At 41.6% G+C, this 13219-nt stretch overlaps 1 protein-coding gene and 1 long non-coding RNA gene across 2 annotated transcripts in view; one reads left to right on the top strand and one right to left on the bottom strand.

Annotated features, from left to right (window-relative positions):
- LOC142495612 (uncharacterized) overlaps positions 1–12215 on the top strand; it is a 31622-nt gene extending 19407 nt beyond the window's left edge. The window contains exons 2-3 of the long non-coding RNA XR_012801777.1: positions 9334–9415; positions 11109–12215. This is a non-coding gene — a long non-coding RNA (uncharacterized LOC142495612). The remainder of the gene's footprint in view (positions 1–9333; positions 9416–11108) is intronic.
- Positions 1–13219, bottom strand: part of ANTXR1 (ANTXR cell adhesion molecule 1) — a 184732-nt gene that overhangs the window by 89435 nt on the left and 82078 nt on the right. Inside the window, exons 9-14 of the mRNA XM_075601304.1 lie at positions 11148–11208; positions 9685–9783; positions 7499–7568; positions 6626–6704; positions 4208–4303; positions 3526–3567 (exon numbers count right to left, since the gene is read on the bottom strand). Coding sequence (XP_075457419.1) covers positions 3526–3567; positions 4208–4303; positions 6626–6704; positions 7499–7568; positions 9685–9783; positions 11148–11208 — 447 coding nt within the window. The remainder of the gene's footprint in view (positions 1–3525; positions 3568–4207; positions 4304–6625; positions 6705–7498; positions 7569–9684; positions 9784–11147; positions 11209–13219) is intronic.

Here is a 13219-nt window from a genome sequence, read left to right as displayed (position 1 = left end):
GCTTCCCAGATCAGAAAAAGTCTGGACATATCTGGTATCCAAATTAAGGAAAAATCGCATAAATTAGATCTCTCTATGCAGACGATGTCATACTGATATTATCAAAGCCGCTCACCTCCCTACCAAACCTATTTAATCTGTTAGGTAAATAAATAAATAAATCAAGCCAAGTCAGAGACCCTAAATGTAAATCTGCCCAGGGAAGTAGAAAAGCTGATATCTTTAAACTTTAACTTTAACTGGCAGCCAGCAGCAATTAAGTACTTAGGAATCGACATCACCAATAGCTACAAGACTCTGTACAAAGCGAATTATCCTAGATTATTGCAAAAATTGAAATTAGATGTCGGGCGGTGGTTCTCGTATAGTATTTCCTGGTTTTGAAGGATGTGCTGTATAAAGATGAATCTACTTACCCGACTTCTCTACTTGTTCCAAACCCTATCAGTACCAGTGGTGCTGAAGAATATTCGCTCGGTGCAAAAGTTAATATCTTAATTTATATGGAAGGGCAAAACCCCGAGAGTTAAGAGTAACATTCTAAGGCTGCACTTATAGTGCTGTCGCCGGCGACAGTGACGCGACGCAACGGCAACAGTGATGTCATGCTGCGGTCAATGGAAAAATCAAATTGACTTGACTTCCAGTGATTGCGACCAAGCCATCGTGCCGTTGCGTCGCTTCTACTATTAGCGCACGCGACGGCGGCAATACATTTGTTTCGCCGTGACATCGCGTCGCTGGCACTATAAGCGCAGTCTTAGGAGGACAATTCTAGGGGCAGGGCTAGCAGTACCTTGTCTGTTGTCATACTACAGGGCGGTCCAATTATTATTTATGGATCCCTCTCATAAAAGATGGGTAGAATTGGAGAGCGAAATATGCACACCTGTTGAGTTACATAACCGGACTTGGTCTCCAAAAAGGATGCTTAAATCCATTCAAGAGACGCTTTCCTCAATGACCAATTCATTAGCAGTGTGGGAGGCCTCTAAATTTAGATGTGCCTTAACTTCCCAAAATTTCGTTAATGACCCCATTACTTGACAACCTTGACTTTGCTCCGGGACTGAATAACGTGGATTTTAAAATCTTGAAACAAAAAGGGTATTGTAGGCTCAAGGATCTGGAGGGTAGAACAGGCATCAAAACTTTTGACCAAATTAAATCAGACAAGGACATTCCCAACTCATAATTTTTAGGTACCTCCAGATCCGGGCTTTTTATAATAAAATTACTCCCCAGCCACCACTGACGAATTTTGAAAAACTCTGTATATTAGAAACAGATACGAGTGGACTAACCTCTCAACTGTACAGGGAAGTGATCTGTTCTGGAGCTGGATATGATAGGAAGCTAAACTACATAGCAAAATGGGAAGCGGACTTAGGGGAAGAACTAGAATCAAAAGATTGGGAGGAGATTTTTCTGGCAACTTCAAAGAGCTCAATTTGCATGACCTTAAAGGAGTACGTATACAAGGTCCTAATGAGGTGGTATCTTACTCCACTTAAACTATCCAAATTCGTCCCAGGTTACTCCCCATTGTGCGCTAGACGATGTGGAGAGCCAGCGGACTTATTGCACATGCTGTGGTCTTGCCCTCGTTTGACTCCCTTATGGGAACAAATTAAGGATTATCTACAGAGGATTTAGGGCCTCACAATTCCCTTGGACCTGTGGTTGTTCTTATTGAACAGACCATTGCAGGGTATATCCAGAACAGAATCTAAATTTATTGCTCATTCTATGGCAACAAGGTGCGAGATCACTGCATTGTGGAATCAAAATGAGATTCCGACCTTGGTCAAAATTAGGGGGAAAAAATTGGTTTGTGTGCTAGATGGAGAATTTGACAAGTCTGGTGAATGATGGCAATACATTCCTAAAAGTCTGGTTTTAAAACATACAGGACACCTGTAAGCTCAGGTGTCCTGTATGTTTTACAATTCTTGTTCAGCTGGTCTTAGCTGATTGGAAGGTGGCGCTTCCTATCTTGTTGAAGCTCACCCCCTCCCACATTTAAATGGTTAAAAGCTCACTCCATAGCATCTCCCACTCTCTGGGGAACTTGCTTGCTTGCAGTATGATTGTGACAAATCTAATACAGAGTGCTTTTCCTGGTAATGTACAGGTTAATAAAAGCTTCAATCAGACTTAGAACTATGCAACTAATTTTGACAGTTTTATTATAAATCATTCTTCCTGGTAATACACAGGTTATTAAGAATTTATATTAGTGTTAGGGACTCTTGAGATGTGGTCTGCCGTGTAGTGGCTCAGGGGCTTACAACACTTTGGCCAAAATGTTAAACTAAAAGACCATTTTATTTAATAGATATCCATACATATATATTTAGGCACTGTACCGTGTATAAGTTTCACTGGATGTGCACTGAGCTCTGTGTGTTTCATGCTCTGTCTCTGGTTTTAAATAAAAGTCTGGTTGCCATGGCTGGCACAGATGGACATCCCAGAAGTGAATGCCACCACGATATTGCTTTGATAGTTCTAGATGCGTTCTCCTTTGACTAGTGATTGGAGTGTCAGGGTTGAAGGATGAAGGATAAAGATGGGACCGCACAGGAGCCAGATTGAGCCAAGTACAACAAGGGAACTAAGCCAAAGTCTAGACGCTTCCACAACGCAGAGAATAAACAAAATAAGATAAGACAAAAAAGAACTTCAGTACACCCTGTCCTGAAAATCATAGACTTAACAAACACATTTTAACTCATCCCAAAGTCATTGCACAATTTGAATTCCATTTCTATATGTAGTAACAATTTGAATTCTTAATGTATTTAGGGATGACTAGCATGAAAATAGCATTTATAAAATATTCTGTGCTGTTTGTTACTTTCGGGAACGAAATAGTACAAAATATTTAAAAAGGCAGTCCAAGCGGCACTTATCAAAAATAAATCTTTTGTTTTTTTTAATACTGTATATGCAGCCTTTGAGTACCTTTAATGAAAACTAATTACCTAAGCTGACTATCGATTCGTTCTCCTGTGATCGAACAGCACAGATCCTGCTTCCTCAGGTTTATGTAATGGCGGCCATTCAGTTTCAATTAATCCTTCAGTCAGTGTAACTCAGCAGCTACAATGTATCCTTATATTACGAAGGTAACATTGATTATTATTACAGTTTGCAGCTTAAACTGCTGGGAACATTGGCAAAAAATGATCACAAACAGGAAAGTGTTACAAAGATCTTGCACTGCTGGGGAGGTGGGATAAACCCTGCTATAGAAATCAAATGATGTGCAGTATATTAAAATGCATTAGAAATTGCATTAACAGCTGAATAAATGCAGTAAATATTATCTAATACTACAGAACGGATGTATTTAGAAAGCAGACATGTAGAATATTGCTTGGATTGATCCCTGACCCAAGAAATGAACATGACAATATGACGCAAGATGTTGCATAGCTAAGTGCCGAAACCAGTATATGAGACAACATGAGACAAGCAGCAGCATTGCACAATAAGGGGGTTACATGTAATGCTTCCTACCTCACTGTCTTCTTCAGAAGGTGGCGGAGGTTCTCTAATCATCTGAAAAACAAGAGATACAATGACAGTTATTTTGCGTTTGCTAGAAATGTGCGAATGTGCCTGAGAGGGGTTCACTAAAATGCATTTTTCCATAAAATTCACCCGAGTCATAAAATCTCCTGCCAGTCCCTGATACCCTACCCTACCCCACCCTACCCTCCCCTACCCACCCTTTAAATTCCAGGGTCACTCTGTTCATAGAACAATTTCTTTTTTAGGGAGTCTCACACCAACATTAAGAAGACCAGCTGGATCTCCTATGCTGGATCTCCTATGCTGGATCTCCTATGCTGGTCTCCTTTAACAAGACATATATATATATATATATGATGTAAATTAATTAATGCATAGAGAGAACCGCTTTTTTAAAAACTATGAAGATTTGAAGACTACTGCATCTTGGGGAAACCAACCCAGGTGGTACACACTGGTGAGTGTTTTTTAACATGAAGTACAATCAAGAGTTTTGGCGCCGCTGTATTGTGTTTCTAATGTTATCCTTAAGGTGAAACCTGATGCTGTTTAGTTTCACACACACAATACTAATGGCAGAAAAACACAAGATGCAGAAAAACAGCTGACGTCAAGGACACTACACACACAAGTTCAAAGCCAAATACGGTCAAGGACTGAGACTTACCACAGTGCAGCACAGAGGCCAGAACCACCAAAACAGGGCCAGTGCCAGCAGGAGGAAGAGGATGAGCAGGGCTATTGCCAGTATGGTCCCATCCGCCTGTAGGACACAACAGGGTCTATGCTGAGGTGTGTACCCTACTACCATCACACGTCAAATGCTGTAATGTACAGTAAGCCTGTAGCGCTCTCGTAACATGACTGCTAGTACATGTCATACACGTAAAATACATAAGAAAGTAGCTAAATCATGGCAATCCCTCCAATACTGCCTCTCAAGTGGGCGAACCTAGTTCAAATCTGTCCTTGTGACTTTGGGCAAGTCTTTTTCGGCCATATTCACATAAGACACCTTCTAGGCTGGAAGACACCATTCATCATGTTCACTTGACTGGGTCGTAAAAGGCCATATTTACTAAACTGTCCTTAAGCTTCAGAGCAAGGATTCATTGTGCTTGCAAAATCCTATGTGCAGTGCTGCGTACACTGCCAGCGCTATATAATAACATGTTATTCATATAAAATGAATAGGCGTTTTCTGATTTCCAGTGGAAACGGAAAAAGACAGCATATTGTATGTTTTGATTCCCTAAAGAAACATTTTTTGGAGGGACGGCACATTTAAGCGGTACCATCTAACATATTTAACCAGTGTATTTGGAAGTTAACCATATTAATACTTAACACCCACCACCCCCTAACCCCTCAACCCTAATGGGACCTGCTGTGTGGCTGGACCAAACTCCATGCTATCTAACACCTTCTAATGTCCTTACCCCCAAACCTTAATGGGATCAGCTGTACAGCAGGACCACACTCCACCCTGAGGCACAGTCTGTCCCACAACGGGCAGCCACTTTACCTTTCATTCCCTCTAGAATGTAAGTTCTCGGGAGCAGGGCCCTCGTTACCTTTTGTATCTGTTTGCGCATATTTGTAGGTCACATAATATACATAACTCTTGTACCCCCTTTGTACCGTGCTGCAGAATATGTCGGCGATTTACAAATAAACAATAATATTAATGCATACAGTGTTACACCTTCTCCCCTTCTTACTGGGTTTTCATATCCGTGGATGGCATGCAATGGTTGCTCAGATTGTCGTCTAGAACATTTAAGCTGCAGTGAGTGGCGCCTGTGTCTCCCTTTATCATTCCAAGATGTGCTGGTAATGGTACACGCGCTAGTTTAGCATTATTGCATCTATTTTATTACACCACATTTTTATAGGGCAGTATGACACCGCTCAGATATTTCCTACCTATTACCCTCAATTTATTTTGAAAGAAATCTTTTTGCATGGAGGGGAAAAAAATAGGATTTTCAGCTAAAGAAGTCACAGAAAAAGAAATATTAAAACGGAAACTTAAGGCTGCCTAGGCCCTATCTGATCTTGTCAATCCGACAGTATTATTTTAACAAATGAAGTTCACAGAAACACAGAAAAGAACAGCTGATCAGATAAATATTTGGCTCACACAATGTAGGTACATATTTTACACCCTGAATTCCTTTGATGCAACAACCTCCACCCTGCTGGGAGGCTGTTCCATGCACCCACTACCCTTTCAGGCCAGAAAGACTTGCTTTCCACTGAGCTTCCCACCTTCCGAGCATGACCACTTGTTTTGGTATTGTCAAGAACAAAAAATGCCTCATCCTTCCTTATTCCAAATAGAATGCAAGCTCCTCGGGGTAGGAAATCCTTATACCTCTACTGCAGTGACAGTTACGTGGCTGCAGCTGATTCCTGGGCTCTGAATTTATGCTCAGGGTGCCAGATGTGAGCTACATATGTGTTAAAAAAAAAAAGAATCCCCTTACCATCTCTTTTACCCCCTCGCTGCTAATGGGAACAGAAAAGCACGGTAACTTCAGTAATGTGTGTATGCGCGCGTGTGGGTCTGTGTGTATCTTTGTACCTGTGTGTGTGTAAATCCGTGTATAATATATATATATCAGCGCGCCTGTATCTAGACTATGGGTCTTATTCTGTATACACCGAAGTGGCCATTCGGAACAAATTCCCTATTGAAGTCTACATCACACACTAATTTACCCTTGTGTGCATCAGCACATTATCAGTTTGTTGATGCGTGTGTACGATGTGTGCATCAGTTTGCACCAGTAAGTGTGTGTTGGTGAATTGGTTCAGTGGTTAAAGAGCATCAGGTGCTGACATTAGGGTTCAGCAGCCACGCATAGCATTGCATTGCTCTGCGTGTTGGTACATTGCTCTGCCATGCCTGGTTGCATAGGAGCAGTGAAGGGGTTAATATTCCCCCCCCCCCTGACTCCTTGATACTGATTGCTTCATGGGAGGAGGGGTTAATATTGCAGGCTCTGCGCACAGTGAGCCGGGGACAGGCAGCCACAGGGAGGCTGGTGGCCTCTTAAGTATTAAAACAAACGTGACTTACGCAGTGTTTGCTGGTGATAATGACAGAGCTGGAAATGAAACTCAGGCCATCGTTCATGCTGACTTGAAGCGCAGCTTGCCTGGGAATAGAAAATAGGATTGGGTTACTGCTCAGAAAAAAGTGACGCATTGTGAGTGCTCTTTTGCACGTCATTACCCAGAATCCCTGGCTGCAGCGGAAGCGCTGCATGCTAAGAGATAATGGGGAGAGACAGGGTTGCAGACCTGGCCGAGATATGAATGTGCTCACAAGTGGTGTTTTCGTTTGCTGCTCAGAGATACACACAGGGAGGAGAGCAAAGGAAACGAATGGGCAGAGGCTAATATTAACTAAGCAGTGCTTTCCATAAGACACCTTCCAGCCCATTTCAGTCAATTGACCTTAAGGTGTCTTCTGCCACCAGACGCTCTCCTATGCAGGGCCACAGACAGATTTCCCGGGGCCCAGGACTAGAGTTACATCTGGACTTCCCTCCCCACCCTTGTCGGCGGTATTGCGACCCCCCGCAGCCACCGGGCCGGGACACTTGTCCCGGCTGTCCCCCCCTGTTGGTGGCCCTGCTCCTATGCAATAGCAGCGCTTTGCTGAGAGGTGCAGACTTATCCAAATTCAGTTTGCAATATTTTCTTCTTGAAAAAGCCTAAACTTTTTAGGCATAAAAGTTCTAAATATTTCGCTGAGAAATTGGCGCGTTTGGCCAGCAAATCTATATTCAAAATCATACAGACCCTGTACTTGTACATTGAAAAGTGTGCAACATTTTTTAACACAAATCTCGCATGGTTGGTGAACAGGGACGGAAGTTTGCACATCTCTATTACTAGGTAAGTATTGCTACTTTAAAAAAAAAATGTCATTTCAACCAAAGCTTACATGCCAACTTCTTCCAGAACTGGCGCTGGGCAGAGCAGATATGTATCCTCAACTATGAGGGGCTTGTGGTCTGAAAAAATAAAAGAGGGGGCAGAGGTTAGAAGACTGGAACGAGTGCTATTATATTATAACACTGGGGCCCAACAGTTACAGGTCTTGAATACAAAAGCATGCGAGTTCGATTCTAGTTCCAGTCACTTATACCCATTGTAGACAAATCACTTGTGTCTCCAATTATGTAATAAATTATACACCTATGCAGGGGTGTAGCTATAGCTCGGGCAGTCCGTACTCGTGAAGGCCCGCTCTCCCCCCCTGTCGGTGGTCCTGCTGGACATCTCTTTCTCTTCTTCCCTTGGTTAGAGGCAGGCAGGTGGAGATGATGGTATGCGGCGACGGGCCACGACAGTGAAGCAGAGGGACAGCTGGCAGAGGAGTTAGGAATTGCATGGAGGCAGAGCAGGACTTTCCTAGTTCCGGTGTTTATTCTGCTACAGCGTGCTCCATTCCCCGGCCGTCCTGCTCTGCCTCTGTGTAACTCCTAACTCCTCTACCGGCTGCTCCTCTTCTTAACTCTGGAGGCCCGCCTCCAACACCCCATACCAGCATCTCCCCCCAGCTGCCTCTATCACCACCCTGTGCCACAGGTAGGCATGGAGGAGGAGGGGTAGAGAGCTGCAGGAGAGGGAGAGAGATAGAGGAGGGGGAAGGAGCTGAGGGGGAAAGAGCTGAGGAGAGATGATGAGGAGGAGGGGAGAGAGCAGAGGAGAGATATCCTCCAATTTAAAATCGAGGATTTTTTTTATCCTCTATCTACGGAATACGTTCACTTATAATGGGGCCCTGAAATCTTATTTGCCTGGGGGTCTGCGCATGTCTAGCTACGCCACTGCACCTACAGTACTTTCTATGCTACGATTCCTACTGTCTATGTATAACTATGCTATGATTCCTATCGTGTGTGTGTGTATGTGTGTGTAATCATGCTGTCTCCTATCATACTATATTAGATTGTAACAATGGTGGATGAAAATGGGCACTACTGCTGGAAAACATATGAACAAAAAAAGCGAAAGTATCGCCCCACCAATGTGTTTCACACTGTAGCGCTTTATCAAGGTACCTTTATAAAGTGCTACGGCGTGAAACGCGTTAGTGGGGCGATACCTTTGCTTTTTTGTTCATATAACCAATAAATACGTTTTTTTATGGATTATGCACTCTCTGCCTTTTTCTTCAAGTGTTTCATCAGTAGTGTCCCATTTTCATCCCCCATTGTTGCCACCCTACAACGGAAGGCACACCCAGGACCCATGGACATGGGACACAGTGTCAGGATGCTGCACTTTTTAAGTGAGTCTGTTTGATGACAAAACATCCCTTTATCAACTGATGGACTAAGTTATGGTTGGATTTTCAATTCACGCTGCCAATTCTGGACATTCCATGTGATTTACATTTACATCTGTTTTGTGAGGTTCCCAGGCAAGTGTGTTATACCACCTACCTATCCACATCCCATTATATATTGTTATTCCCAGGGTCATTGACTGGAACTCTGTTTTTTATATAATACAATTTAGCTCATATCTCTTTATAGCTCTTAGCACCACACAATTTTTCTATTGGATGGTAAACTCTTTTGGATAGGGATTCCCTTTTGCTAATGTTTCTAGTAATGTTCACTGCTTTTATCCATGTATTCTCTATTTGTAACTCCCTGTATTTTAAATGGTCTCTATGCTCCTACTGCACAGCTCTACATACATAATTGGCTCTACAAAAGAAAATCAGTAATAATTAACATTATAAAATTGCTTATATCTCCTATCTAGAAGATGCCATGCTGACCACTGTATCAGAAATGTGTAGTCAGAATTCCAACCCAGAGGTGGCTCTATAATTGTCTCTGAAGTGGTGAGTAAAATGATATTATGTCAATACAATTCTGAACAGACTGCAGAAAATACATTTTTTTCTTATATAACCTGGACTGTGTATGTAGTACTGTATACTGTTGTTTTTTTAGGCCCTGCCTCACAGTATAATTTGTTAGATCACAGGGTGGTAACGGGATTGAAGTCTCAACTTGTTGACTGAGATTCCAACTGGGTTCACCCACTTCCCAGGCTCGAACATTCTCACCAGACGACATATCCTCTATTAACCTTCCAGACTGTTCTTACTGAGAATAGATGTCTCATTGATCCGGAAGCTGCAAAGTACTCGATCCACGTTACGGGCAAATCGGAAGCCGTTCCCCCTGACTACAACTTGAAAAGACTCTAAAAAAAAAAAAAAAGAGAGAAGAGAACTACATTAAAGAGAAAAGAAAGTGCATGTGAAAGGCACATTCATTTTGAATGCAATAAAAGTGCTATCATGTCCTTACAGAATTTTAATTAGGATTTGGATGTATAATATTTATCTCTGTTGGTGTATATCATCATCTTCTTCATCTTCTTAAGTCCTTGTCGAACCACTGTGATAATGTCACAGACTTTTGTGTCTCCATACTTCTTTCAGTTGACTGAAGCTTATGAACTATCTTCACATTTATGGTCCACGTTTCACATCCATACGTGAGCACGGGCAGAATACAGTGATCGAAAAGTTTCCTCTTGAGGCAAAGTGGAAGGTTCCTATGAAATATTGTCTTGTTTCTTCCAAATGCCCTCAATCCCATCTTCATTCTCCTATTGATTTCATTCAAAAGTTTCCCATCCGTTGTTATTTGCCGGCCAAGGTAGACAGTTTTCGACTTAGTTCTATTCCATTTATTTCAATCGTTGCTGAACATTACCTTGGGCTTGCTGAGATTCATATGGAGGGCCACCTCCTTGCATATTTATATATACAGTATATACACATGTTCCACCCTGAATTTACAGCTAATATTTTAATCTGGATTTGGATCTCTCCGAGTCCATTGCATATTAGCAATTACTTAATATGCATCCTTTTTTCTTTCATTAGTGCCTGGTAATACTGCAAGGGATGGAAAAGGCTGCAGTGCTCTGAGATTATTACTAATCTTCCATGCACAGCACAATCTAAACCTCTACCACCTCTTTAATTGATGACACGATGAGAATGAGGAAGCTCGAGAAAGGTCCAGAATTTAGGACCAAAATGTCGATCTTTGAATAAACTTGATTTTGCACGAAGTCCATGAGAATGCAGCACCCTTCGTCTTTGCTCAATGAGGAGACTGCCCTGTTTCAGCAGATGCAGAAGCCGGAAGGATTAGTCATGAATCTCAATATACTACAACCTTTTCCTATACCTAGTGCAGTGTTTTTCAACCAGAGTTCCTAGGAACCTTTTTGTACCCAGGACATCCCTAAAGGGTTCCCTGTAATTTTCAGGTAGTTTTAAAATTGTACCAAATACAGAAGAATTTACAATGCATCTGATGTCAGACACACTGCTAGAGCGGGTTGGTGTTCCTCAGAATTTCACATGGGATTCCTTAACCAAAAACATGTTGGGAACCACTGATCTAGTGACATCACAAATAAAAGATGAACAGCTTAGTTTGGTGTATATTTACATGTTTTAACATATTGTGACTGCGTAGCCTGCTATTAACCCATGTAATACATTGCAGGGCTCTGTAGCAGCAGAGGAGATGAAATTGGTCACTTACCGCCAGCGCATATACTAGAAGGTTCGGCTGCTAGAATCTCAATACAAGACATCTTCAGAATCTAGAGGATGGATTAAAAAAACAAAAAAACAGGAACGAATCAGAAAACAGAGAGAGAAAATGCGAGAGAACGCTTGGTATATATTTTCTGTTGCTGGTTAAAGGAGCAATTCATGCAATAGCTTCCATTTGTGTGTTTTTTTTAAAATACATCAGTTCTGTCGTATTAGATAATACTTTTTTTTTTATTCAACTCTTAATGCCATTTTTAATGAGTTGTAATAATACAGAGCATCCTTTGATTTCTATAGCAGGTTTTAGCCCACCTCCACAGCAGTGCAGGTTCTTTGCAACACTTTCATCTTTGTGATAATTTGTTGCCAATATTCCCAGCAGTTTGAGCTGCAAACTGCAACAATAGATAATGTTACCTTAGTAACATAAGAATACATTGTAGCTGCTGAGTTACACTGACTGAAGGATTGACTGAAACTGAAAGGCAGCCATTTAGTGAACCCTAGGAGGCAGGATCTTTGCTGATCGATCACAGGAGAATGAATCGATCAGCAGCTTAGTTAATTCATTTTCAAGAAAGGTAATCAAAGGCTGCATATATTAAAACAATAAAAATGTATATTTTATAAGTGCTGCGGACTGCCTCTTTAATACCCACTTGAGTGCGAGAGGACAGTACACGGGCACCAGAGGGGTTACAGAGCACATAGTGCTCAAGGAAAACGCAGCGATGAAGAGAACTTTTAACCACTTTCCAAGTTGCTGCTTTTAATCTTCTTACTTTTCTAGGAGAGATGTACAAAACCAGGCGTGTGAAATCGGAACGTACCAGCACCGTACATTGCAAAAACCAAACGGTAACATTTATTGTGAAAACCAAAACCCAGAACATCAAACTATTATTACACCATAACTTTAATGTCTTAGCCATAGGATAATGAATTGTGTCTTTGGTCCTACTGTAACTGTTGTTCTTGAAGTGTAAAAGATTTATATTTATTGGGTTATTCCAACTTTCTGGGAATGCAAATGTTTCTTTTTTCTTTTTCAATTCTATCATGTTGTGTGTGTGTGTATTATATTCATTACATGATGCAATCAAGAACCAGAACAAAACTGCGGACATGTTAACTCTCCCTGATTTTCTGTGTCTCTGATTCCGTGCCAGTCTCACTGATATTTAGCACCTGCGGCTCATTCACACCCACAGTCTCACTGATCAAAATCAGAACTTTTTCCTTCAAATTATATTTTTTGTGGGTTGCAAAGCCCCCCAAAAGTCACTGATCTTAGTTTGGAGATGTAAAAAATATATATATATATACTGTATATATATTTTTTTTTTACAAACATAAATATAGCATAAACCTTTTACTTTTTTAATGCATCCCTTGCAATGCGTTGCTGGCCTCTTCAGAGTTAAGAAGGTTTGTACTTGACTGCCACCCATCCCAGTGCCACTACATTTCTTATGGAATTTCAACTGCTGCACTTTCTCTTACAAATAATCTACCATTCATAATGCTGTATGTGTTGGAACTTGTGTTGCTTTTCTAAGAGGCTTGGCTCATTGTCATGTAACCTGCATGTCCTGATCTGCATCAAACATCACTTTCCAAACAATAAAATATGCCCTCCGGGGGCCCTACACTCATAAGAAAACCGAACAAGCCAGCATAAAATGCAGGACACCGCACGGGGAGGATAGCTGTTTATGTTTTGCTTTGGGCTGAAAAATGTGATTTAGGATTTTTTAAAACGTGGAAATAAAAATTAGACGCCACTACAATAATAATTTTCATATTTCTCTTTGCTGTGCAGTGGTGCAGAGAACATGAGGCTTAAAACAGCAATTCCTCCACCACCTTTACATAGGTGGGAATCAAGGGGTCCCCAGAGACGCATTCATGTTAGATCTGGTGACCCACTGGTTTCCAAGATACATACCAGGAACTCTATCGCTGGTACTTCCTGATTGTTTAAATGCCCTGCATCACGTGGAAGCCTCAACGGATGATCTTTCGACTTCCGACTGGCCCACGTGATGCAGGAGATTT

Source organism: Ascaphus truei, chromosome 5, assembly GCF_040206685.1.
Source record: "Ascaphus truei isolate aAscTru1 chromosome 5, aAscTru1.hap1, whole genome shotgun sequence".
Taxonomy (NCBI): domain Eukaryota; kingdom Metazoa; phylum Chordata; class Amphibia; order Anura; family Ascaphidae; genus Ascaphus; species Ascaphus truei.
Note: the sequence above shows the minus strand (reverse complement) of the source record. Positions and strands in the feature narration are given on the sequence as shown.